Source organism: Kwoniella shandongensis, chromosome 3 (assembly GCF_008629635.2).
Source record: "Kwoniella shandongensis chromosome 3, complete sequence".
NCBI lineage: Eukaryota > Fungi > Basidiomycota > Tremellomycetes > Tremellales > Cryptococcaceae > Kwoniella > Kwoniella shandongensis.
Genome location: NC_089289.1, coordinates 1,376,444 through 1,399,147, shown reverse-complemented (window position 1 = coordinate 1,399,147; position 22,704 = coordinate 1,376,444). Strand labels below are relative to the sequence as shown.

At 51.1% G+C, this 22,704-nt stretch overlaps 7 protein-coding genes across 7 annotated transcripts; 2 read left to right on the top strand and 5 right to left on the bottom strand.

Moving 5' to 3' along the window:
* Window positions 1-229: 229 nt before the first annotated feature.
* Window positions 230-6,748, bottom strand: CI109_101874 (uncharacterized protein; the record flags this gene model as incomplete). Its single annotated transcript, XM_032008167.1, has 8 exons — window positions 230-754; window positions 823-962; window positions 1,028-1,923; window positions 1,981-2,232; window positions 2,282-2,450; window positions 2,511-2,911; window positions 2,972-5,411; window positions 5,470-6,748. 8 exons carry the CDS (start codon window positions 6,746-6,748, stop codon window positions 230-232), a joined length of 6,102 nt encoding a protein of 2,033 aa, XP_031857541.1.
* Window positions 6,749-8,593: 1,845 nt separating this feature from the next.
* CI109_101873 (uncharacterized protein) lies at window positions 8,594-10,045 on the top strand (the record flags this gene model as incomplete). Its single annotated transcript, XM_032008168.1, has 3 exons — window positions 8,594-8,990; window positions 9,046-9,222; window positions 9,288-10,045. The coding sequence occupies 3 exons, from the start codon at window positions 8,594-8,596 to the stop codon at window positions 10,043-10,045; spliced, it is 1,332 nt and encodes a 443-aa protein (XP_031857542.1).
* A 183-nt stretch (window positions 10,046-10,228) lies between these two features.
* On the bottom strand, window positions 10,229-10,997 carry CI109_101872 (uncharacterized protein; the record flags this gene model as incomplete). The annotated part of the gene is made up of 4 exons (XM_032008169.1): window positions 10,229-10,334; window positions 10,504-10,555; window positions 10,629-10,798; window positions 10,855-10,997. 4 exons carry the CDS (start codon window positions 10,995-10,997, stop codon window positions 10,229-10,231), a joined length of 471 nt encoding a protein of 156 aa, XP_031857543.1.
* An 844-nt stretch (window positions 10,998-11,841) lies between these two features.
* Window positions 11,842-15,350, bottom strand: CI109_101871 (uncharacterized protein; the record flags this gene model as incomplete). The annotated part of the gene is made up of 8 exons (XM_032008170.1): window positions 11,842-11,873; window positions 11,945-12,004; window positions 12,068-12,887; window positions 12,949-14,712; window positions 14,777-14,812; window positions 14,886-14,999; window positions 15,063-15,144; window positions 15,250-15,350. The coding sequence occupies 8 exons, from the start codon at window positions 15,348-15,350 to the stop codon at window positions 11,842-11,844; spliced, it is 3,009 nt and encodes a 1,002-aa protein (XP_031857544.1).
* A 1,232-nt stretch (window positions 15,351-16,582) lies between these two features.
* On the bottom strand, window positions 16,583-17,393 carry CI109_101870 (uncharacterized protein; the record flags this gene model as incomplete). The annotated part of the gene is made up of 5 exons (XM_032008171.1): window positions 16,583-16,669; window positions 16,738-16,755; window positions 16,835-16,940; window positions 17,131-17,183; window positions 17,385-17,393. 5 exons carry the CDS (start codon window positions 17,391-17,393, stop codon window positions 16,583-16,585), a joined length of 273 nt encoding a protein of 90 aa, XP_031857545.1.
* Window positions 17,394-17,953: 560 nt separating this feature from the next.
* CI109_101869 (phosphoribosylaminoimidazolesuccinocarboxamide synthase) lies at window positions 17,954-21,085 on the top strand (the record flags this gene model as incomplete). The annotated part of the gene is made up of 11 exons (XM_032008172.1): window positions 17,954-18,125; window positions 18,200-18,220; window positions 18,292-18,347; window positions 18,415-18,438; window positions 18,499-18,677; window positions 18,757-18,916; window positions 18,975-19,568; window positions 19,636-20,007; window positions 20,067-20,313; window positions 20,375-20,530; window positions 20,589-21,085. 11 exons carry the CDS (start codon window positions 17,954-17,956, stop codon window positions 21,083-21,085), a joined length of 2,478 nt encoding a protein of 825 aa, XP_031857546.1.
* A 226-nt stretch (window positions 21,086-21,311) lies between these two features.
* On the bottom strand, window positions 21,312-22,518 carry CI109_101868 (uncharacterized protein; the record flags this gene model as incomplete). Its single annotated transcript, XM_032008173.1, has 4 exons — window positions 21,312-21,343; window positions 21,488-21,698; window positions 21,855-22,114; window positions 22,188-22,518. The coding sequence occupies 4 exons, from the start codon at window positions 22,516-22,518 to the stop codon at window positions 21,312-21,314; spliced, it is 834 nt and encodes a 277-aa protein (XP_031857547.1).
* Window positions 22,519-22,704: the final 186 nt, after the last annotated feature.

The window sequence follows — 22,704 nt, the reverse complement described above, 5'->3', positions numbered from 1 at the left end:
TGTCTTGATATGGGGAAGTGATGTATTATACACTGAGAGTCAATCTGGAATTCATGCAACTCACTTGTGAAGGCGACCCACCATACCTGTGTGCTGTTGTGGTCATCGCTCAGTCATAGAAAGATGCATTATTGATTCTACTCATACCTATACTCGTATTTGATCTCGTTTCAACAAACCATACTTGATTCCCGTCCATTATATCTCATATGCAAGTGCAAATATTCCGCTACGACCCCTCAGCCCCTCCTGCACCTGGTTGGAAGACGTCCACATATCTATTCCTCGCCCCCTTCTTCATAGCACTTGCAGGTCTCTTACTCGGTGGTCTACTCAACAAATCATCCAACGAAGCACCCGTAGCTGTTGACGGTCTACTTGGCGGCGGTGGGCCACCTCCTGCTCCTGGTGGAGGAGGTGGTCTCATTCCTGAAGGAGGAGCGATATCGTTCGCTGTGACACTTTCCGCCAAGGACGATTTCATCCTCCTTATCCCACCGTCGGGTCCTTCGGCAAATCCTGCACCTATAGGTGGGGGAGGGCCACCACTGCCCGAGGTCAAAGGCGCAGTTGTAGATCGACCGAAAGTCGATGATGGACCGGGTGGTGGTCTCGATAATTGCGAAGGAGGGGGAGTGGCTGACGTTGCTCGTGCATTGGAGTTCGGCTCGGGTCGAGCAGCTCGAGAAGGAGATGCGGTCTGAGCTCGAGGTGGAGGTGGTGTGGCGTTCGGAACGGCCTTCTCTCCCTTGGCCTAGACATCACTCAGAATATCAGTCACTGCAATTTAAAAGGCGCCGAATCAACGTAGAACCGACTCACCCCTTTGACGACCCATCTCTTCAGTTCCGGATCAAACACCATTGAACTTTCCTCTCCCAGCTTCGCCTTGACAGGGCCAGATCCTTCACCCTCCTTCTTACCCCACAATCGACCAAGCCAGGAAGCTTTCTGCTCACCAGCTACAAGCGAGAGAACGGATTATTAGCATTACCTTCGAAACGTCTGTCCGTCGGCATCAACTTACTTTTGGGCGCTTCTGCAGCTGCAGGTTTGGTATCCTCCTTCTTCTCTTTCTTGTCATCCGCGGCACTGCTTCCCGCAGGAGGTTTTGGAGTCTTCTCCCTTGACAACGCCTTGTTACCAAAGCCCAGATCATCCTCGTCATCATCGTCCACAGCATATCGGTTTGTAGGCTGTTGCGCAGGCGGTGCAGGAGGTTCGTAGCTGTTGTTACTTGTGCCGTTCGCACCAAGCGAGAGCTGTGCCATCGGATTGATAAAGTCCCCTTCATCGCCCAGACCGATAGGAATATGGGGTGTTTCGTCACCTTCATTGTCTTTCGATTCTTCACCCCAAGCGGAATATGAGCCGCCGCCACCTTGGTATTGACTGCCATACTGATCTCCGTATGAGCTGGTCACGCTCGAAGCATGACTTGGCGGTTGAGGTTGAGTTTGTAGAGAAGGTGATCCACCGAAGTGCGGCGTATACGCAGCAGCAGGAGAGGTCGTTCTCGAAATAGATTGAACCCCCAAGAAACCGTTACTTGTCGTCGCCCCGCCATGGAAGTCAGCCAACGAAGGCGTTCTTGTTACACTTCCACTGGCATTGGGCGAGATAGTACTGAAATGAGCGAACGGTCCGGCAGGTTTACCGTTTGTCGCTGTAGGCTTAGGTGCAGCACCTTCGCCTTCTTCTCCGGCAATGAATTTCGTCAATCGACCTTCGATCCATGAACCAAGTTTGTCGAACCCTGGCTTGGCGGCTTTTCGTCCCAATGCGTTGGCGGGGTTGATGGATGGAGTGCCGGTGAGTCTCTCGAGAAGGTCCTCCAAACTGGCAGCAAGTGGGGGGGCGAGAAGAGATTGGGTTTGAGCACCCTTCCCAGTCTTTGAGCCAGCTGCGATAGCAGAGCAATACCTATTGTTTCCGGATCAGCTTGAGGTCTGTGCGACAAACAGCATTGATCCGACGTACCGTTGAGCTAGCTCTACATCGCCAAGTTCCGCCAGCCTCCACGCCCTAGCAAGCTTGAACGGCAGCAGTTGGGGCAAACCCAGACTAGGCAACTCCTGACCCTTCGGCACAGACACAAGGCTCCTAGCATATTCAGCCACCTCGGCGAAGATGATGCTTTCTTCGTCGCGAGAGTTGTGCGTCATCATTATGCCTCGATCATAAGAAGCCAGCGAGAAGTCAAAGAAAGGTGACAGAGGGGAGAGCAGGAAGCTGTGGTAAAACGTCAGTGCAGTCCAGATCCAGCTGAATGTCGACTCACCATGTGTGCGCTGCATTTATCAAACCCATACTAAGGAATCGGGATCCCAAGTCATCGAGGCATGTCTGATCGGTAGGTTTGCCATGGAAGAACACTGATGATATCACCTCTCGCCACTGGTCTTTAGAAGGATCATCGGTGATGCTGGCCGCGCTGATCAACTCGTCGACTAAAATTGTCTGTCAGCTACCATGATTTCGGCTCCGCATGCAGACAAGCATTGACTCACCAGAAGCTGGACCCAACCCTCCAAACAGCGTATATGCCGCCTTGATACCCGCAGTACCTGCTGCCTTGTCCGTAAGTTCGGCGGTCGTAAAGCGCGCAACAATTTCCTTCCAGAGCTCTGGATCGACGGAACTGCTAATGACAAGAGCGTGTGACCACAGCCCGTGATCGGCAGCGTACAAAGCAGCATCTCGTTTATGGCCTTGCGCGAGCAATCCCGAGAGTTCAGTGAGTTGAGAAGGACTGGCGGATACAGGAGCAGCGGTGCTAGACGAAGCAGCTGGGTAGAGGGACGATGCGAAAGTGGCGTTTGCTGATATCACTGAAGCGACTGGCGCTGTGGACACAGTAGGCGAACCAGGGTTTGAGAGAGCGGTTCGTATCGCTTCTTCCACTTCCGGACTGATTGTATACTAAGCTTAGCATGGAACTCGAAATCTGTAATGTACCACAGGAACTCACCTTCCCGCCAATTTTCCTTCTCCAACAATTAACGCCTTCAACAATTTCACCAGGACCAATTTCCCTTCTTCCTCCCGTCTCGCTCGATTGGCTGAGGACTTGAGGTAAGGTAAGCCCTTCTCGATTTCCTCGCTTCGCGCTTCCAAGTACGCCAACACAGCCTCTTTCTTTTTCTTCTCTCCTACGGCACCTTTGACTGTGGAAGGGTCATAGATCAACGGACCAGGGAATGTCGCGATATCGCTCTTGAAGGCCGTAGGAGCCGCGACCTCTGCTATACTCCTAATCCAGAGCTGACCACGTCCTGACGCATAACCGTAAGATGGGCCTCGAGAATGTCCTTTTGTGTGATCGTCGGAATCCGCCGCTCCCGGGAAAGCAGTGATGAGCAGTCCCCCGAAGCCGAACATCGCAATCGGTGCGTTCCGAGCAGCTAGTGTAGATCGTCCTAGTGGGTCCTCGCTAACCGGCCTCTGTTCAAGCACTTGTTGTGGGACGTATGTATCATCTGACGGACCTTGAGGAGTTGGCATAGACTGGAAGTAATTGTTCGTAGGTGGCGACATGCCATAGCTGGTACTATATGCTGGGGAGGCCGAACGACCGTACGGATCAGCCTGCTGTGACTGCAGACTCAATGGCTTCGCCCCAGCAGGAGAGTATGCCGATGGTTCATATGAAGCGGTTGATGCTCGAGACGGTTGTCGCGGAGGAGCGAAACGGTGCTTAGTCGGAGATGTGTTTGTAGTTGACGGGCCGTAGATGTCGTCAGAGATATCGATAGTCTGGCCAGCAGGTGGTGGAGCGTACGGGTTGTTGACCGTATCGCGTCCACCGGTTGTTGGGCTGTACGGCATGTACGGGGAGAAGCTCGGCTGCTGTTGCTTGAAAGGGGAAGCCTGAGTCACAAGGCCCAGTGACGAAGGTCCGTAGGGATCGTGAATTTCTCGACGAGCAGCTGGCGGCGATGAGGTCACTGAGGGCTCTGGTGGTTGGTATGGTTGAGACGAGTAAAGATTCGTTTCAGATCCTCTACTCTCATAGTCGTCCGACTGGGAAGGCGCAGAGTCCTGTGAAGGTCCGTATGGATTTCGAACGTCTTCCACCTCACCATCCTCGCCGTCCTCGTCGTATTTTCTGGAAAGATCAGGGAACTCTTCCCGGAGCGGAGACAAATGATGGGCATCCTTAGTTTGAGGAACGCGGAGTGATTCACTTCCATACTGACTCTGTCCGAAACCCTCCTCGTCCTCATAGGATCCCTGCCGTTGATCATTTCTGGAATATGATACCCCGGCCGCGTTCTCACTTCGAAGGGGTATGTTCGCTTTGGGCGGTGAAAGCAGCTGTTCGATACTCGCTGCGTGACCGCTCTGAGAAGGTGGCCGGATTCCGGGATTTACGTCCGGTCTCGGAGGCGGTCGGGCCTCATAAAGTGGTGAAACCCCTCGCGAAGGTGGGCCTCTACTAAGAGTACGAGGCGGGGCGTAAGGTGACTCAGAAGGCGGAGGTGCGAGAGAAACAGGTGCGGCAGCTTGAGGTGGTGAAGCAAAGTCCCGATCAGAAGCAGCACTTGTTCTCCCGGGGGGTACTCCATAGTTTTGTTGATTCTGATGAGGAGGAGGTTGGTACGACTGTGAAGCGGGTTGGGACGGTTGAGGAGGCGAGTAAGCGTCGTATCTGTCAATTGATGTACGGCCTTCCGAAGCTGATGGCGGACGAGGAGGGCCACCATAAGCTTGCTCCTGGCTTTGTTGTAACGCCACGGAGGAAGCCATCTTTGTCAGGCCCTTAGAAGGGGGAGGAGCGAATGATGGCCCTGTGCTCGGTGGCCTGCTATCGCCTTTCGCTCTGCGCGGAGGTCCAGCAGGTGGTGGGGCTGGGATCTGGCTGGCTTGCGGTGGTGATAGGGGCATCGCTGGCGCCATATCAAACGCAGGAGATGAGATGGCCGAAACTGCTGTTGGTGGTCGAACGAAGCTCTTCTGCGGTCTGAGGAAAGGAGGATCGTAGGCATTTGACGCGGCCCGTTTGATTGGCGGCTTAAACTCAGCTTTCGGAGGAAGTGGAGCAGCTGATGAAGGCCCAGCGCGGGGCTGATAGCTGTTCACAGAGGGAGCCGGAGCGTAGGGTGAAGGTGCAGGCTGGCTTGGTGGAGAGTAAGGATCATATGGCGCGGCTGGAGTATAAGGTGTGGCGGCTGATGAAGTGGCCGCATAAGGCGCGTAAGGAGAAGATGAGCTGCTGTACTGGGACGAGTTGGGCGCATTGTACGAGGATGAGGCCGCTGTGTACTGTACGCCGGGGGGGGCATAGGGGTCGTATGACGAGTTGGAAAAGGAAGGGTCCGACTCCGGTTGTGGGGTTCGTCGAGCAGCATTCTCAGACAATGAAACCCGGGCTTGTAGTCCTGGACTGAAAGAGAGAGACGGAGAAGGGTCTTTGATAAACGTGATTAGCTGCCTGAACCCATAATCACGTAAGAAGCGAAAACTCACCTTGTCCTAAACCTGCATCAGGTGTTTGGTCAACAGCCGCCGCCTCGAAGCCGCCCTGGTCCAGCATTGCTTGTCTGACCTGTTCCTTCTCTTCCTCCGTGTACCAGTTCCAATCTCCGTTATCGTCATACCATCCTTGCGGCACCTCGAAGGGTACTGGTTCATGACCATCAGCCTCGTTTGTTGTGGTTGCTTCATCGGGTAGAACCTGGATGGAGTCGTCGAACGTCGTATCTTGCAACCAGTCGCTCGCATTGGAAAACATGCTCTGCATCGACACATCGCCAGCGTTGTCGATACCTAGTCCGGTTGGGCGGATTTCTGCTTGCGAGTGTTCGATTGAGAGGCTGGGTACAGGGGATGGTGATGCCGCGTTTGATGATGGGACTGATGGCTCCGGAACGTCTTCTGAATGGGGAATGATCTCGTCGAACGCTGAATCATTAGAATCGTCGCCGAAAAGCGCGGAAGCGGCGACTGGAACTTGCAGAGTCTCAGGTTTTGGTGGTACCGAGCCCGGTCCTTGCTCTGATGCTTCGCCTTGTCCGTTCACATCGTTGTTCGAAGTTGTTGTAGGCAGATCCGACTGAGTCGTGAGATCCGCAACACCGTTATCCTCCAACGCGCCCATTGGTTCCGCTACACTGAGATCATTCTCCGCTTCGAATTCCGCCAGCAGATCGCTAAAGTCCTTGTCGTCCAACGATGTAGGTGGGACCTCATCGGACTTATCGCCAACAACCGGTACTTCCTCCTTCTCCACAGGCACTACTGACTCCATCGTGTCTGTGTCAAGGGGGACAACTTGATCTTCTTCCTCGGCATGGTCATTTCCGCCTAATAAGCTGTCGAACTCGTCACCGCCGGCTTGATCTAGTAGAGAAAGCACTTCGTGTGGAACCTGCGATGGCTCTGTTGCTTCTCCTTCGGGGATATTGTGGGGCTGATCTTCGACGACTGCAGGTGGTTCCTCTTGAGCTATTTGAGCGAACGGGTCATCCTCCTCAGTGTCCAATTGCGCGAAAACGTCTGTAGGGTGTGGCGTAGATGAAGTGATGGGCGGTTGCGTCTCGACGGTATCGTGCTCTACTTCAGAGTTTTGGACCCCATCTTGACTTGATTGGTCGCGTTCGTCACCTCCGGAAGCGCCGATTTGAGCAAAGATATCATCGACGGTATCATCACCTTGCGGTTGTTGTTCGACCGAACCGAAAATCTCATCGATGGTAGATGTCTTTGAAGAGGCGGATGAGACTCCCTTTTGCTCGTTATCCGCCATGTTGAGATTGAAGGACCCCTTGCTAATGTGGTGGATGTTGAGGGGGCTTCAGATATGGTGTCCGATCAAGAGTGGGTTACGCTCTCCTCCGTTCGAGATGTTCAGTCAGTTCACGGGCGGAGAGGGAGGCCCCGAAATGATTCGCGTGGACGTGGCATGAGCAGACGGGATCAAATTGTCAAGACGTCATCACATACAAAGCTCAGCTTTCCCACGATCACTCTCGTATAGCAAGCTCGCTCGCGCCTGAATTGAATTCTGGATCTGTCCACACAAAGCTGAACCGGAACTCTACTCTCTCGGGCCATGATCTAACAACACCCGTATGTATGAAAGCGAAATCATCGCCATTGACAGGTAGTAATAACGAGAAATGCACAATCATTACCACATGCCTCATCCTCGTACGATATATGATCAGAACAACGAAATGACACACATATACATGATAGTGGATGGTGGCGCGAAGGGATCTCACCTTTTCGCCCAGAAACAAAATTAAGCCTTGAGACAAGGTGAGATTTCGACTCCTAGGCCTCACGTGTCCTGCCTGTTCGCCACCTGACTCATCGACAAGTGTACGTTGTACTGCTTTTGCGCAAGCCTGCTTACGACCTGCTTGTGGTATTCTCAGATAAGTCGACAAGCAGCAGTCTGCCTGGCACATATGAAGAAGGATTTTTCGTCGATCTAATATGATCGCTGACAACTCGTCTTGTCCCATTAGGAATCATCAACCAAGGAAAGGTGAACCGTCTTAAAAAGGGAATTTGTGAATATCATGCTCCAAGGAAAATGTGTGCGCAAAGAAAGTTCCTATCGCGTTACTAATGTCCCTATCGGAGGATGATGACGATCTCACGAGTTACGTGTGCGACTGTACCAACCTTTCTCGCGCTAAGCTTCACTCAGGATGGATCACTACGATTACTGCGCCATCTATCCTCTTCCCCTTGAGCAGTGGATGGACATTTACCTTTGAGGCAACCGAATCTTGCGCGGAAAGAAAGACAAGAGACCCTGTTAACTTTGTCTGGTGTCTGAACGGTGGCGAATCCTGGTATCTTTCTTTACTTGTTGGAGCGGATCTTAACAACCAACAAAGTTGTGAAATTCTGATTCTGATCCTGGAATCATGTTACTGATTCATTCAACTCATTCAAAGAGTGAGGAAATGAATCAGCCAACACGTAGATTACTTACTGCGAAATGTCATCCACTTTAATGCCATCTCTGCTGTTTCCCATACGCCATGCCATTCCGCCCTCTTCTTTACGGTTCTGTCTTCCACCTTTTCACACATCCGAGCAACAACACGACCCAAGGAAGTCAAGGCATTCACCACAACATCAACACGGTACATCTTTACTCAATAACTTCTTCTTCCGCTTCTTTCACTTTCGACATTGACATCTACATATCTTAGCCCAATTTGTCATTCTCATTCTCACTTGTGAACTGTCTTTCATTCCTTGATTCCTGTATCGACAATTAAATCAGTACGAGACTGAAACAATTGAGATTCAGCCCACCACTCAATATCGTACAGGGTGTTCAATAAAATATACACTTCTTATATCAACACCCGTTGTTGTTGCTTCTCCACATCTGCTCATTCCTCCCACCTCTTCATTCCTCCCCTCGCGTTGACAGACCAACTTCCTTCATCTCTTGACTCACTCCTTGGCATTGATTGTCAAACATCATCCTTCTCATCCGCTCCTTCGCCTCTAGCAGGACAATCAGCAACACCGTACATAGGCCTCCGCTATTGAGTACGCGACGCGATATTCCATCAACCCTCACATCTTCCTGCAAGAACTACCCATCTCATTATCATCAACGATGCCTATCTGGGCGGGTCCCATCATCACTCCGGAGGAAGCTTTCCTCGAGATAACAAAAGGCAAAGAAGATATCGAGCCCGATTTCTACTTCCCCATCAACAGTCCGCGTCCGTCATCGGGCTCGGCGTCCATCACAAGCGCTGAAGACCACGACGAGATTGTCACGGCGCGGATCTTGGCTGGTTTCAAGGCTGCTGCTGGAGACCTTCCGGCGACCGGTAGGAAGAGGTCTTTCTCTTCTTCTCGAGATGGAGAAAGCAGCGAAGAAGATCAAGTCGCCTCCAAGAAGAGGCTGAATGGCTCAGCAGTCCCGGTGAAGGTTGGCGGGAAGAAAGGTGGAGAAGGTGGTAAACAGGCGACATGGAAGGCTAGACCCGAATTTGCTTATCTCATGAGTAGGTTGTCTATCCAAATCACGTATTGTTCCTCCTGCTGACTTCTTGTGTATAGGCGTAGTCAGTATACCACCGGTTGGTCGTCAAAAGATCTCGTTCTTCGGTAAAGCATGTGGACGTAATGAGATCATCGGAGACATCGTCACTATCTCAACCGGCCATCGATATGACAGGAAGTCAATCTCAAGCCATGCTCAAGTCCTCAAGAACCGCAAAGATATCAGTCGGACGCGTGAGTGCTCATGGTCATCCTCAGTCAAGATGCGAAGTACTGACATGATCTATCGTGTCCGCCAGTAAGCAACCTCTTCACGACTGAGGAAAGCCGATCCCCAGATGCCGAAGGTGGTCCGACCGTCTACAGCTTGCCTCCCGACTGGACGTTCCCCACATGCCTCAACCAGCTCATGGGTATACCCGAAAACGTCGATGTGCGATTTTCTGAGCCTCCCGCTATCCTCGACCGTCCAGCGCTAGACATCAGCGTGTTTAAGAAGACACCGACGAGTCATCGCAAGAAGTTATCCGCCACGCCCTCCTCGAAGCAGCATCGAGCATTCCTTGCTGCCAACTCTGAGAGTCCGATGACCAGGAGCGACTCGTCTTCTTCTTCCCTCGAAACTTCTTACAACTCTCTCTTGCCCACACCGAGATCGTCATTCCATCATTCTCCTACTCATGCAGACAAAGCGGATCGACTCACTCCTCCTCCCGATTATGGACGTGTTCTTCTGTACCCTCCCACCAAGGGACAGACCCAGTGCTTAGGTTTGACCTTTGGAAACGATTCCAATTACAACCAGCCGCGTCTCCCTCCCATCTCATCCATCTTCGGCTTCAACGCCATTCCACCTCCTGGTCGAGCCCTCATGCCCCTATCTACTGCTCGAAAACTATGCCATCCTGAATCGAATACGAGATCGACCTACGCGTATTCTGCTTTGGGATACCCCTATGCCGCTTTTGAAGCGGAATCTGTCAAGAGTGTGGCGAAACCTTGGGGCAGACTCAGTCTGGCAGATCTCGGACTTGCTGGACCAAGGCAATCCATCTGAGCGGTGACATGTGTAATGGTCAACTCAATGGGGCAGGAGTATATACGAATGATCCATAATATCCCCCTGATGACCGGTATATAGAAACAAGACGAAATTTGGAAATGGAAGGAAAGGAGAGAAATTTACTGTACATAACTTAATCAACCCCTTAATCGTAGTTGACTCTCAACTCTTGTTAAATTAGAAAGGACAACCTCCATCTCCACCGAGTGCGGACCCAGAGTTGGCAGAGCCGCCGTTCCCTGCGTTACCTGAACCGATGTTGAGTGCGTGGAGGTTGATGAGGCTGTTTGTGTGTTTGTTCGAAGACGAAGGACGATCGCACGCAATAATTTGTTGTTATTCGTTTTGATGTACCATTGATATTTTGTCGTTGTGCAGAGTTAAGGTCAAGGGAGAGAGACAGATGAGTGAGCTGAGGGCACGATTTAGAGAATGAGAAGAGTAGTGCTCACCCGCCATAAGTGTGGGTAATGACATCTCCACCGTTGGCAACACCACCAGCACCTGAAGTGCATAAGGGCAAATCAGCACAAGTTCAAATACGATGATCATCTTGGAGATTCCGTGCCGTACACACCGGTATAGGCAGAACCGCCAGTGCCCGTAGCACCTTCCCCACCACCTAGCAATTGACCGAGTGTACATCCGCCCGTACCTGCGCCGCCTAGTGCGGAGCCAGAATTGGCAGATCCGCCATTCCCAGCGTTGTCGGAGCCGATGTTCAGAATATCAAGGTTAATAAGACCGCTACGTCGTCCAGCAACATCAGCATCATAATTATGAGCAGTGCGGGTCGGACTTACCCCTCTGTGATGCGAGTAACGGATCCGCCTGAAGCTTGACCTCCTACACCGGTATAAGCCGAACCGCCCTCTGGTACAGGCGCTGCCAAGGTCATAGCGAGGAAAGGTAAGATGATGACGAGCAAGTTGGTAAGTGCGAACATTTCGGAGTTACTGAGGCAGAAGTCGGGTTGAAAGAAACTGGTGCGATGTGGTAAAGTTGAAGCAGAGATCGAAGGCGTTTGCAGGAAGACAAAGAACTGAAATTGATTTGGGTTGAGATGAAGTGATATGAATTGAGAGCGAAATGAAGGCCAAATAATAGGCTTGATTGAGAAAGACCGAGAATGAAGGGGAGTGATTGATTGATTGATGAAGCACGATGAGGGAGGAAAGTGATTGGATGAGCATTATATATCTGTATCAAGCATCATTATGCGTGCGTTGTAGCATTAACAACAACAGCAATCAAGGCTGAACGACCGGCCCAGCCCATTACACAACGATGTTCAATTACGCCGTGTTAATCGAGCTGTAGATGCTGATCAGGTACATGTAGACACTTGGTCCATATCGCGATCGATAACTCAGTATGCCAAGCACTTTGTATACGTCTGCGCATCACTTGTTGATCCACACATGATTGTCATTCAATCACTCTGGTCTACAGTGGACCAGGCTTGACCTGCCACTTCTTGATCCGATCGACCGCCACAAACAACCGAGTCTGCTGTTTGCGCTTTGCGAGACGTTCAGAACAATGTGCTATGTCTAACTGGCTTTGAGCTGAATCACATGTACCATCTCAAGTGCAAGGGCATGGGCATGTGCTTCTTCATGCATATGATCATATCAATAAGTATACGTCCAGATTTCCACTTGATACCGAAAGAAAGGAGATAAAATCAAAGGGTTACGAAAATGTCCATTTAGGGGGGTCTGAAGCAAAAGTCCAAGAGCGGTGGTAATTTGTCACGAGAACGGGTAATTTTGAGCCTCATAGCATGTTTACTTGGCAACGGTGAATGGTGCAGATACCCCTACGATGGAGAAGAATGAAAGTCAGCGTAACGATCCCAATATTTCTTTGAGATGCAGGAGGGCCACTCACAAGCTTCGTAATCTGCCTCGTTGGTCCTGTCGCCAGTGATGTGGAGAGTTCGCATGAGGACTGCGGATCACATTCACTATCAGCATTGCTTTGCTTTTCCCTTCGTAGTCTTATAGTACTTACACTTGTATGTGCCGTTGGGAATAGCCGTCCCATTTGCGAATGTGGCAGCACTCAACTCGAACTGACTGTAATCAGTTCCTGCTCCATCTGCATTGTCCGTGTTCCTGGGGATGTAAGCCGCCTGATAAACATTTCCAATGATTGGCACCTTTGCGAACGTGTTGCCACCGTTACCACCAGCACCTCCGCTAGCGGCACATCCTTGTCCTCTCCAGTTGGTGAGTTGACACCAAAGACTAAGCAAGGCAGCTGACTTGCCATTGCTGCTACTTCGTGTCTGGTCGCCAGTAGATTTACTTCGTCGAGCTTCGAGAGAAGATCGTTTCTCGACTTCGACATTGACTTCGGCGACTGATCGCTTTCGACTGTTGTAGTTGGGAGTGAAAGTCAAGTTGGCAGCTGCGTCGATCAGATCGATGAGCAAGAGTGGGGTACCTCCGACCAATCGGTAGAGAACGGTGGGGTAGTCGGACCCGCTGAAAGTGTAGCTGGCGGTACCGGTCTGGACCTTTCCGCTGGCATCGAGAATGGTAGGCGTGTTCATTCCGAGGTAGTAAGGGGTAGGGTCGAGCACGGGCATATCCTTCATCTTGGCGGCGACACCGAGGTACGGGACCTGAGTTGTCGTTGAGCCACCAGTGACCTGGATGTAACCGGAGTAGATAGGGAAGGTCTTGGGGTCGAGACCGGTAGGAGCAGTGAATTGCATGATGACGACGGTAGTCCCACCGGGCCAGAGCCAGACAGACGATTGAGAGAACTTGACCGAAGCGGCATTGGGTACCTGGGGGATGGGTTCATCGTTGGACTGGTTGAGGCCCTGTGTTTTGTTCTATCAGCTTGGTCTGACAGGGGAGATACACGAAACAAAGGAGGCTTACAGTCTGGTAAGCGAGAGCAGTACCGGCGGGCACATTCTTCAACTTGAAGGTGGTCCAGCTCCACCAGCTCGGGTTCTTGATGGTGAGGTACTGAACCGAGGCAAAGTATGCAGAGTCGTTGAGCAGGATCTCTGAAGGACTGATGATCGCGCCAGGGTTGATGGCTTCAGCGATGTTGAGCCTTCCTCCACCTTGAGCAGCGATAGTCTCCAAAGAGCTGTCGGAAGGCGAGACCGCCAACGGTTCCGCCGTGTTTTCGAGCGCAGTGAGAACGTCTTTAGGGCTGACGTTGTTGACGCCCTTTGCCGAGAGATACAGCGCGGCGGCACCGGCGACATAAGGCGCAGAGAAAGAGGTACCTTGCACGAAAGTGAAGTTACCCAAGGCCGAGGGATAGATACCGATGATGTTGGATCCGGGAGCGAGAACGGTAGGAGACAGGTTCAGGTCGTTCGAAGGACCGATCTGGGAGAAGTAAGAGGTAGAGTTACCGGTCCAGACGTTGGGGAAAGCGGTAGGGTTGAACGAGAAGGTAAGAGTAGTGTTGGACGCAGTGGTAGGAGTGTTGGCTTGGCTGATAAGGTAGTTGCCGTCTTCGTAGCCGACCATGGCGAAGTCAATGAGAGGGAAAGTCTGATAAGTCGGAGCAGTGTTGGGAGTATTGACAACGAGGATCCCGGCGGCACCTTGCAAGTATGCATTCTTGGCTTTCTGAGAGAGCGAACAACCTCCTCGTCGGACAACGAGAATGTACGGCGACAAGTCGGGCGCTCCGGCAGGCGTAACACATCCGTCATCGGGAACAGCAGGGTCGGTGGTGTAAGCGTAAAGGGCGTGTGTTCCGGTTCGGAAAGCCTGGAAGTTGAAGTATGTGATGGGAGCGTGTCCAGTGGAAACTGTAGCGAGATGAGCAGGGTAGATCGAGTTATCGCTTGACCCGACACTGATGACACCTTTGGCAGCAGCAGGGGCACTAGTGAAGAACGCGCCGACTTGTCCTCGGTTACCAGCAGATGCCACAACCACGGTACCGCTGGCAACGAGTCGGGCAGCCAAGACACTAAGCATGCTCTCGGTCCATCCGGTGGCTTCACCGAAACTGAGGTTGATGATGTCCATGTTATCGTTGTAGGCCCTCTGCATAGCTTGGAAAGCGATATCATCGGTGGTCGCTCCAGAGCAAGAGAAGACTCGGTAGGCGTACTGTGTCGCTTCCGGCGCAGCACCAGGGACGTTGTACTCGTTGTCGTCAGCGCCGATAGCACCGGCAACAATGGTCCCGTGACCGTAACAGTCGTCATAAGGATCATCGTCTGGAACCGGGTCATTGGAGCCAGTGAAGTTGTCACCAACGAAATCGTAACCTCCAGCGATCTTGCATCCAGCACCGAAGCAGCCACCAAGAGGAACACGACGGTAGTCGACACCACTGTCGATCACACCGATCTTGACGCCTTTACCCTTGTTACCGGAAGCCTGAACTTGGTCGACCTGGATCTGAGAGAGGGGTGAGAACCCAGTGGTGGGTTTGGCGCTAGCTGTGGATGAAGCAGTAGCTGTGACAGTAATGGTTTGGGTGGTACAGGTCTGCTTCTTGCCTTTCCCAGTGCATTTCGTCGTTGTGGTCACTTGAGGAGCGGCAACAGTGGGGGCTCGGGCCGTACCGTTTGTAGCAGAACCTGCCTGAGCAGGGGTAGGCCACTGGGTGTTGGTGACGTCAAAGGATTTGGCGGGAAGACTAAGAAGGTGTACGGGTCTCAAGTTCTGGAATGATACGGTAGAGTAAGCTTTCGTTTTCCAACTCCACAGGTCTGAGACACAAGCTTACAATGACACCGGTGATGGAGATGAGGGTGGAGAGATCCTGAAAATTAAAAGAAGTGAACATCAGCTTCAGTGAAACATAAATGCATGTGTGACCAGATCGTATCACTCACCTCATCGGATCCGAGAGAGATGGACGCTCCGACAAAGAGATCACTGGAATACTCCTGGTGGACAGTGTAGGGAGTGTCTCGAGCTTCGAGTTGTCGGTAGATGTACTCGTGAGGCTGGTTAAGGATCAGTTGTCAGTCGAACTCATATCGAGAAAGATTGAGGGGGTTCAAACATACGTTGGCATCTCGCTTCAAGTTGGCGGAGGAGAGGTGGGCATTGCTGTCGAACTCGACGATATAACGTCCGGGTACAATTGAACTGCAAAAAGAGAGGAAGTTGAGTGAACTTGTCAGCAAACAGGTTGAGTGGAAAGATTGCTAGACCTCTCGATTGCGATGAGAGGAAGGAGCAGGAGATACTCACCCAGAATTGGCACCCTTCTTCACGTCTGAGAGGCTGAAAGCGTTCGCCAAGGTAGATGCGGCGAGGATTGAGAGGGTAGAAAAGAGTGTGGTGACTTTCATTGTCGTAGGTATTTGGAGAGCGCGTCGACTTGAAGAAGTCGAGAGCTGTTGTAAAGAATGTAGGTTGGTCTATCGGACCGAGAGGAAAGTGAATAGAAACACAAGCAACCACACAAAAACAGGATTAAAAGGAATGTGAGCAGGAAAGAAATGAGGATTGAAGAACGCGCCGATCTATTCGTGTTGAATGATGAGGTCAATAACCAAAGTTGATCTGCAACGGTGTGTGGATGTGTACAAGTGTCCCTTTGCGTCAACAAGACAGAAACGTCAACAACAACGAGCCAAGAGGAAGTGTGATATGCAAGCAAGACGTAAGGAGCTATCACGTTTCCCTACCCTCTGTCTGACCTCATGTTCACCTTTGGTCCCTCCTCCCTCGTCCCTCGTCCCATTCCTTGAGGTAATAATAATGAAAAGTCAGTCCGATTCCGGGCTGAGAAGGTTGTTTTGATTTTTAAAGTCTCAAAACGCGATTTCAGGGCATCAGGGCACCCATCAAGTTACCCAACTATTGGGTCAACTCTAATTCGGACCCATTTTGGCATGTCAAGAAGATACGTAATGAACAGAACCGGTCGCCGTACAAATCGGATTCGGTGTGTAAAGTGTGCATGAGTACACAAGTACATGTCCTCGATACGCTGGAGGGCGATGTAGGTACGGCTTACACCTTTGGCTTTGCACACACGCCACGCTGGGAGCAAACATAGCCTTGTCTCAATCACGCGTGGTGCTCGCGTGGAGTGTGGGACACAAGTCAGGCAGTGTTGTAGAGATGTCATTGAGAGGTATGACGGCGCACATTGAGTTCAGAACGTTCAAGCTGTTCACACACCGAATCGATCAACAAGTAGTTGGCCGGGTCAGAGGATGATAATTGGGAAACGCGTCGCGCCAAATTCGGCGACTTCCGCACAAGTTGCCAGAGGCGCTACTGCTGGGCTGACCAAAGCTCGGAGATGAGACATCTGAGATCCGAGCTAAACTTTATCGTCGATGTGGCAGCGGCAACAGCAATGGAATGAGAGTGGCAGTGGCAGTGGCAGTTGCACTCATCGGAGTCTTGATAATGACGATGATAATATCTAGAATGCAGAAGATGGCATGCGTCTATATAGTAAAGAGCGTTATACCTGTATCGATACAGTGAAAAAAACCGAAATCCCGCGACGAAAAGCTCAACTGTCCATCATGCACTATGATGAAAAAGGGATGATCGATCGAACGGATTAGATGGCGTCGACGGCTCGGGTGTTCTCCTTGGCCTGAGCTCGTCGCTTCTCCCAGAACTCGTGGTTGACAGTGATGAGCTTTTGCTGTTACGGAAAAGAGAGGTCAGCCAAGGCTCCACATTTGTCAACGGAGTCAGGAAAAAATAACTCACGTTCTGGTCGTGCTTGATCTGAAGAAAGAGAGGAACGACAGAAGACGGATCAGCGATCGACCGAGTGAATCTCGCTCTGTAGCGAAGTGAAACGCACCTTGTCCCAAGGCCTCCAGTCAGACTTTCGGTCCCAAACGACCTCTGACCCTTGAGAGAGTCGGTAGAGGTAGTAGGTAGCACCGCCGACGGCAATACCAACGATACTGATGAGTTTACATTCGTCAGCTTCAGTGCCCAACGACAGCTATGCATCGAGCCAAGAGTCCAGTCTCTGATCGAATAGATCAAAGCAGGAGCGGCGAAAGACGATCGAGTGGCGTGATGTTCGTCGCCGCCGCCACTGCTGGTGTTCCTTTCGGCCGACGACAGAAGATGCATGAAAAGTAGACGTACCCGAAGATGGGGAGGGCCTCAACAGGGAACCATCGCTTCATAGCAGCTTTGTTCTACAAATGTCAAAATCGCACGACGGTCAGCATAGATTCGTGCACCATACGGGCGAGAGTGGAAAGGTTGGGTGATGGTCGGAAGGCGTCGCGGGTGAAGTCGGGATTTGTATTTTTCGACGAAAAAAGACGAATTTCTCTCTTCATGACGGAGACCGACTGAGAGAGAGTGTGGGAAAGCAAAAGAAGAGGGTGACTCACCATGGGCATTTTGAGTTTTGTTCTAGAGATGTATAAGACTAAGGAAAAGAAGATGATGTTGTTTTTGAGAAAGAAAGCAGAGATGAGATCAAGTTGATAACAGTTTTGTTTTTGTACGTTGGTCGTTCTCTCAGACATCAGAAAAAATCGGAACGGCCACGGCTGGCGGCTGCGGCTATTGCTACCTGCTAGTGCAGGCTGGGGCTGGTTTCATTCTACCAGGCTTCTGAATCCAACTTTTTTAATCTAACTTCTTAGGCGTGATCGAGATCGCGTACACCACCCAAAATTATTCGGAATTATCGTCTCGGACTTCCGAAACAGATCTCTCTCATTGGGGCGGATATATCTTGATCTCCGTGTCACTGTATCTTGACCTTTGAGGTGCACTGAAATAGGCGCACGACGGCTATCTTTCGTTGTAAACGTCTCGAGTCAAAAGTGGAGAGCCAAGACGTCTCTCGTTGACAGACGACTGAAATTACATCTACTGCAGCTGGCCAACGCTCGACTTCCATTCGACCATACTTCGTAGACCAGTCAGAGGAAAACCAGACAACACACCCAAAATGGCCGATTCAGCTGCTGTTCAACAAACGACTGACAAGTCCGCACAAATCGCCCTTTCCCCTGAGGCTGAGGCTCAGTATGAGAGGATCACAAGGAACCTCCAAGAGGTGACAAGTGGAGAGATCATCAGGAAGGTTCTCAGCGAGGGCGAGGTCGTGCGAGCTTACTGGGGTGAGTCCAAAGTCCTTCGAAGCCTGATCTGTCATTCGAGGGGAGTGTCGGTGCTAACGTAGGAAAAAATACAGGTTCTGCTACCACTGGACGACGTGAGCATAGGCCTGCAGCAATGAAATGCACCGACGTGACAACTAACAGTGGACCTCTCGCCAACTCATAGCTCACATCGCCTACTGTGTCCCCTTGCTCAAGATTGCCGATTTCTTGACTGCCGGAGTTAGCGTCACAGTCTTGTTAGCCGGTGAGTTTGCTGGAATCGCCCTATCATATATCGCGCTGACAGCTTGAACCCAACCCATTTGCAGATGTACGTTTAGTCTAATGCCATCCCGGGTACGAGATAACTGATCTTCATGTCCCCCTACAGCTCCACGCCTTCCTTGACGCCTCCAAATCTACTCTCGAAACCGTGCAACATCGAGTCAAGTACTACTCAAGACTCCTCAAAGCGGTCTTCACTACACTCGGTGTCCCTACCGACAAACTCAAGTTCGTCACCGGTACCAGCTACCAGCTCAAAGCCGACTACACTCTCGATGTCTACCGGTAGGTAAAAAGCTTCTTGATTACATTTGCCGGTATAGCCAGGTTGGTGACCATAGCTGATCGCTTCTCATCGTTCCAGATTCCACGCCTTGACCTCCACAAGAGAAGCTGAGCACGCTGGAGCGGACGTCGTCAAGGAGTCCGAGTCGCCTTTGATGAGCAGTTTGCTCTACCCTGGTCTGCAAGCACTGGACGAGCAGTACTTGGACGTTCACTTCCAGTTCGGTGGTGTCGATCAGGTACGCCATCGCCTGTTCAATATGTACCAGCTTGCTAATATACTAGCATCCCTTGTAGCGAAAAATCTTCATGTACGCTGCTCATTTCCTTCCCAAACTCGGCTACGCCAAGCGAGCCCATCTCATGAACGCTATGGTACCCGGTCTTTCTGGAGGAAAGATGTCCGCATCCGATCCCAAATCTAAAATCGACTTCCTCGACACTGCTGCCGATGTCAAGGCAAAGATCAAGAGCGCTCTTTGTCCTCCTGGAACAGTGGAGAACAACGGTGTGCTCGCTTTCGTCAAAGCGGTGCTTATCCCCGTGCAAGCACTTAGAATCGAGCAAGCGGCAGGTAGAGGAGAGCCCGCTCCCGTTGGAGAAGGAAGCTTTGTCAAGCCCGGAGCACCCGAGGGCACAGTATTCAGTATCTCTCGACCTGAAAAGTTCGGAGGTGATATCCACATTTCCAGCTACGAAGAGTTGGAGAAGGAATACGTGGCGGAGAAGATTCACCCGGGCGACTTGAAGACCGGTGTTCAGGATGCCCTTATCCAGTTGTTGGAGCCAATCAGGAAGATGTTCGATGAGGATAAGGAATGGCAGGAAATTGAGAGACAGGCGTACCCCGATTCGTCATTAGCACCAGCCAAGCCTGAAGAGAAGAAAGTGGTGAGTATGCGCCGACAGCTCAGTCTTTAAAGCCGCACTGTGCTAAACTTTGGCTTTGGGACCGCAGAAAAAGAAGGACGTTCGATCCAAGCCTCCTACAGAAGAGGAGCGAGCTGCCCTTCGAGCTGCCAAGGAGCAAGAAAAGGCCGCCAAAGCAGCTGCCAAGGCGTCGAATGAAGGCACTCAACCACCTGTTCCTGCTCCTGGTACGATCAAGCCTGCCGAGCTTGTGCAAAAGTCTGCCAACGCTGCGAAGACAGAACCCACCCCGGTCGCTAGTGGTAGCGGATCCCGATCGGTTACCTCGACCAACTTGCCGAAGTTGAAGTTGATCGCTAAGGGCAAAGTGAGGGATATCTACGCCATCCCTGGCGAGGATGACAAACTTTTGTTCGTGGCTACGGACAGGATGAGCGCCTTTGACGTGATCATGAACAATGTGAGCTGCGCAAGTACCCCTGTGTCAAGTTCATAACTGACGGTCTTCTTCAACTCCAGGGTATCCCGTCGAAGGGTGTTACACTCACCACCCTCTCCCTCTTCTGGTTCGACAAGCTCAAGCACATCATTCCCAACCACGTCCTGACACCCTCTCCATCATCTTGCTTCGGCACCCCCGCTGAGGCGTGGAATGAGTTCCCCCGATCTTTGGACGAGTACAGAGATCAACTTGAGGGCAGAAGTATGATCGTGAAGAAGTGTGAGGTTGTCAAGATCGAGGCTATCGTCAGAGGGTACATCACAGGTGAGCCACACGAGCCAACTGTAGGCAGCAAGAGGTATATTCAGCTGATATATGATGCCAGGCTCCGCTTGGAGCGAATACAAGAAGTCTCAGACTGTGCACTCTATCCCTATGCCTGCGGGTCTAGTCGAGTCTGCTAAGCTACCCAAACCTTTGTTCACCCCCTCAACCAAGGCCGACCAGGGCGAACATGACGAGAACATCCACCCCGACAAGGGTGAGTAAATCTCGAAGTATCGTCAAAGGAGATGCTGACCCGTCTTACCTGTTTCTAGTCAAGGACATTTGTGGACCTGAACTTGCTGCTGACATTGAGCGAATTGCTATTCAACTCTACACCGAAGCAGCCCAGTACGCCCTTCAACGAGGTTTGATCCTCGCCGATACCAAGTTCGAATTTGGTTTACTCCAATCCCCTTCTTCGCCCAACAAACCAACTTTGATCCTCATTGACGAGGTTCTTACTCCCGACTCTTCGCGTTACTGGTCCGAAGCGGATTACACTCCCGGTAAACCGCAAGCGTCATTCGATAAGCAGTACCTGAGAGATTGGTTGATCGCTGAAGGGCTGAAAGCTAAGGAAGACGTTACCTTGCCAGAGCATGTTGTCAGTGAGACCAGAAGGAAGTACGAGGAAGCGAGAGATCGTGTCATGGGTTTGGGAGAGTTCGGCAAGCACGGAAAGATCGGCGTCAAAGCTGGGGATGAGGATACCGGTCTTCAGACTGACCAGGTTGAGGATGCGATCAAGGAAGAGGCGAAGAAGTTGTAGATAGATGTGGTGATCTAGAGGTATGAGCTGTGTATATCGTTTAAAGACCTAGATGCTATGAAGACTAGTGTCGCAGATCGTGCTTCGTATCTGGAATCTACACATGGGCATGGTACATGATTACATACTTTCGTGAAGCATAATGAAGTCGCCATTCTAACCATCATTAATATTATACAGCGCAAATCATACAGACAACTGACATTCCTTGACTTTGGCAAACGATCTACACCTTTGACGCAAAGTACCATGTGTCCACTACAATGAGGATAAATCGGATCAGCACCATCATTGTATCACAACAAAGTCGGCTTTCGACCACCCGAACGCTGACATCGCGTACCGAGGTACAGAGGTTGGGAAAAAAGAGGAAAGGGAAGTATGAGTCAAAATGACACTCACGATCCCTATTGTTTTCACTAGCAGTACTCATATCGACACTACTGACCAATTCGAATCCTACACTTTCCATAGCGGAGAGGATCGTACATGCCAAAAGACGTGCTTCGACAATTTGAGTTCCGTCAGAGCTGAACCATGGATATCCGCGAAGTTTGAGTTGGTAGCAGCCTGGTTCTTTCTCTCGTTCTTGTTGGATTCCAGCTGGCCATGTCTGTGTGGATGGGGTGTCAGCTGCTAGGCCAATCAAAGGACTGCTGCCTATGCGGTTGTACGACAGAGAGGACAGTAGCTATAACGGGTCAAGGGAGTGAAAGTACAGTGCGATAGAAGCTTGTCGAAACAGTCAATGGACTTCGATCACACTCACATGGACAGCTCTGATAAAGGCGTCTCTGACATAATCGTTGGGCGGATCGATAATCCTGATCTTATCCGACTCATTGAACGATATCGCGAAATAGTATCTCTGTCTCGGCGGCACCGAATGGAGGAATATCGTATCCTTGTCGTAACTTTTTTTGGACAGATCGCAAGACATGTGAATGTCCCATCCTACAGCTGATAGGGCATGTAAGATGTGTGAGAGTAACCGACGTGCGGTGATTGCTTCAATACCGAATCCTTGCCCTGAAGGATACGTGAAACGCAATCATATCAGTACGGTCGTCATGGTAAAATCAATTGGTACGTCTATACTTACATGGATTACCAGAGACCTTCCATTCCCAACCGGACGTATAAGGACCTTGTTGTTGTATCCCGGGTAACCAGACCCTCTTGATAGCTTCATCCACTGCCGGAATCACATTCTGCGGAACTCCAATCAACCTGACCCTATCCGTCCTACCGAGATGCAGACATGCGAAGAGGTGTGGGAAAGGTGGAGGTGGTTCAGTAGGGTATTTGGGTTCTGTCGCGAAGGGCACTTTGGAATCGTTGTAGTTTGGTGGAGGAGGGATGTGACCATTGCCATTGCCATTGCCGTTCTCGTGAGAAGATGAGCCGGCGATGAATTCGGAGAAACGTCCCATATTGCTGATGTCGAGTTAAGAAAGTGAAGTAAAGTATGAAGTGTAGATATCAATCAAATATCCTAGTACATATATACTCACCGAGTCTACACAGCCTTGGCATCGTTCATTGTCGTTGTTCGTTTCACATTCTCATCGCCTTCTGCGCTCGAGCGGACACACTCCACCCACATACCCACACCCACA